Source organism: Octopus bimaculoides, chromosome 18 (genome assembly GCF_001194135.2).
Source record: "Octopus bimaculoides isolate UCB-OBI-ISO-001 chromosome 18, ASM119413v2, whole genome shotgun sequence".
In the NCBI taxonomy this organism is placed as follows: domain Eukaryota; kingdom Metazoa; phylum Mollusca; class Cephalopoda; order Octopoda; family Octopodidae; genus Octopus; species Octopus bimaculoides.
In genome coordinates, this window is record NC_068998.1 from 10,312,317 (window position 1) to 10,315,264 (window position 2,948).

The window sequence follows — 2,948 nt, forward strand, 5'->3', positions numbered from 1 at the left end:
CCTCCCCTCCCCCCTCTATATATTTGTGTATATATGAATATCTGTATGTGTATATATATATCTATGTGTGTGCATATGGTGCACACACACACATACACACACACACGTGTGCACACACATACGCACACACAAATTATGAAAAGTTAATGGTGGTCAAATTCTATTATTCATGTTTGTATACATATATATATAGATATGTATTTGTGTGTGTGTGTGTGTGTCTATGTATGTATGCATTTGTGTGTAAATGTGCACACACACACACACACACACGCACACGCGCACACGCACACACACACACACACACACACAAATATAGGTTTATGCATTTGTGTAATATACGTATTTTATATATATGCAGGAAGGTAAAAAAAGTGAACTTGCTCAGAAGATCACCCAAGTTCGCAATGGGGTCGCTGACTTCACAACGAGCATTGAAAGGATGCGTCAATCCAGGGACTTGAAATTAGCTGATATCGAGAGGTTTCAACTACAGTTGCAGGTAAGTTCTTTCCATCAAGACATTTGCATTTACATATTTATTTTTCTTATTCAGTTACTGTTCTCTTACCTTTTGCTTGTTTCAATCTTTAGACTGTGGCCATGCTGGGGTACCACCTTGATGGGTTTTAGCTGAAGAAATCGACCCTAGTACTTGTAATTTAAAATATTTCTGTTAAAGTCTAGTACTCATTCTATTCTATTGGTGATTTTTGCTGAACTGCTAAGTTACAAGAATGAAAATAAACCAACAATGGTTGTCAAACAGTTGGGTGGGTGTGGCGATAAGTAAACACGCACACACACACACACACACACACACACACACACAGTAGACTTCCCCACAGTCTCCATCTACTAAATTCACTCACAAGGCATTGGTGGGCCTGGGTCTATTGTAGAAGACACTGGTCAAAGATGCTGCATAGACAAAAAGCCACTAAGCATTTTGCCCAGCATGCTAATGATTTTGCCTGATCAGTCTTAATAATAATAATAATTCATAACAACAGCAACAACAAAATTCTGTGGCAATTGTCTTATTTCTTTTTCTTCTTCTTCTTCTATAGGATCTCAGTCAGAAGTATTTATTATTACAGCAACAAAAAGAACAGCTCAATTTGAAAGTTGAAACGGCTGGTTCAACACCAGCCTGTATGTATTACTTCTTCACAGTTATTGTTTCAATCTTATGTTTTGTTCATTCATTTACTTTCATCATCTCAAGTTTTTTATTTTTTAATAGTTCACTATTAAAACATTAGAATATTCTGCAATGCTTTATGTGTATATGTGTGTGGGTTTTGCAAACTTAGAACCTGAGGGCAGATTTCTTTTGCATTTCTTTGTCTTATATTGTAAGTTCTCTAAATGAGAACTTCGAATTTTAAGGTTTCACCTGTTTGTGATTAAACTGGAGTTTCTTACAAGTGATTGCCTTAATCCTTTTGTTACCATATTTCTGTTGAGATGCTCTGTGTTTCCTTCAATTAATTTTAAATATAACAAAGAATTTAGTAAAATAACTCATTAAGCTAGTGTTAGGAACATAAATTGTGACTAAGGTTTGGTGGAAGATTTTTATTCAGAACTTCTGAAAACAAGACATTTGTACTACAGAACCAGAAACGGTTTCAGCCAGGTTGGTATCAAAAGGGTTAAAATACTTATATTCAAGAAGGTCCTCTTTCTTGAATATGTGTCTAAAAAAAACTCCACAAAATAACAAAAAAAAAAAAACAGCAGAAAAGCACATCATTTTCATTTTTACCAATGACCCAAGTCTCCAAGACAACATGTGCCAGCAAGTGGGTTGCTCTATGCAACTGACCATCTTGCATGTAATAACAGCCAAGTTTCTCTCTTCAAAGGAGAAGAACAGATTGGATAATGTGGTCCTAGATATAGTTTCATAAAAGTGGGGATGGCCATGACTGGAATGTCTTCAATTATTGGTCTACTTGATCAGGGTGGCTTGTGGTTAAGCAATATGACCATCAGTCCTCATCAACCCTTGGACATCACAGTCTTGAGTCCTTAGTTCTTATGGGGACAGTGACCCATTTTCCATGGCATACAATGGATCTAAATCACAACATTACCTCCTGAATGGGACACCAATTTTCTTTTTAATAAACTAAGATTTATATTTAGACCTATTATTTTATGAATATTATTATTCACAAAAAATGAACCAGTAATTCATTGGAAATTACTATTCCTTAATGAGGCTATTTTAACCTCTAATTGTATTTCAAATTACACATATATTAGGGAACTAAAATCTTATAAGTGCTTAGGACCTCTATGGGTCCTAATCCGGCCCTGGTAAGCCCTAACCATTAAGTCATGCACCTTCACTAAAGTTGCAATATACATGATGTAACGGCTAATTTCTTTTATTTTTCTTCTTGCAGCTGAAATGCATCGAACCCTGTCGCATGGAGTTGAAATGAAGAAGAATGCAATCGAAAAATTGACCAGGGAGCTGGATGAAATGGAGAAAGAAGCCAAATTGAAACTTCTTGACATTGAAAATGCCACTGCAGAACTCAATGTAAGTATCTGAATCAAACAGAAAACTACATGACGGCACCATCATCATCATCGTTGACATCACCATCACCACTTTTATCATACTTCTTCCATGACCACCTCCACATTTTTCTCTTCTTACTCAGTAGTTTTTTCTTTATTGTTATCATCCCATATTATTATCATTGCTGTCTTGTTTTCCTCCTCCTATATATATATATTGTTAATACTAAAACTCTAGGGATGTTTGTGTGTAGCTGAAACACCCCAGAAATAGTATGTTTTATCTTAATTTTTTTTTACATATTTATTTTCATACTTACCTTTGGCTGTGCAGTACAAATTTTTGTGACATTTGGACCTCTATTTAAATGATTAAACACAATTTTTGTTATTTCTTGATGCAAAAAAAT

General features: G+C 35.1%; 1 protein-coding gene across 1 annotated transcript in view; it reads left to right on the forward strand.

Annotated features, from left to right (window-relative positions):
- Positions 1-2,948, forward strand: part of LOC106874748 (intersectin-1-like) — a 195,361-nt gene that overhangs the window by 42,626 nt on the left and 149,787 nt on the right. Inside the window, exons 10-12 of the mRNA XM_052974532.1 lie at positions 362-502; positions 1,071-1,155; positions 2,418-2,557. Coding sequence (XP_052830492.1) covers positions 362-502; positions 1,071-1,155; positions 2,418-2,557 — 366 coding nt within the window. The remainder of the gene's footprint in view (positions 1-361; positions 503-1,070; positions 1,156-2,417; positions 2,558-2,948) is intronic.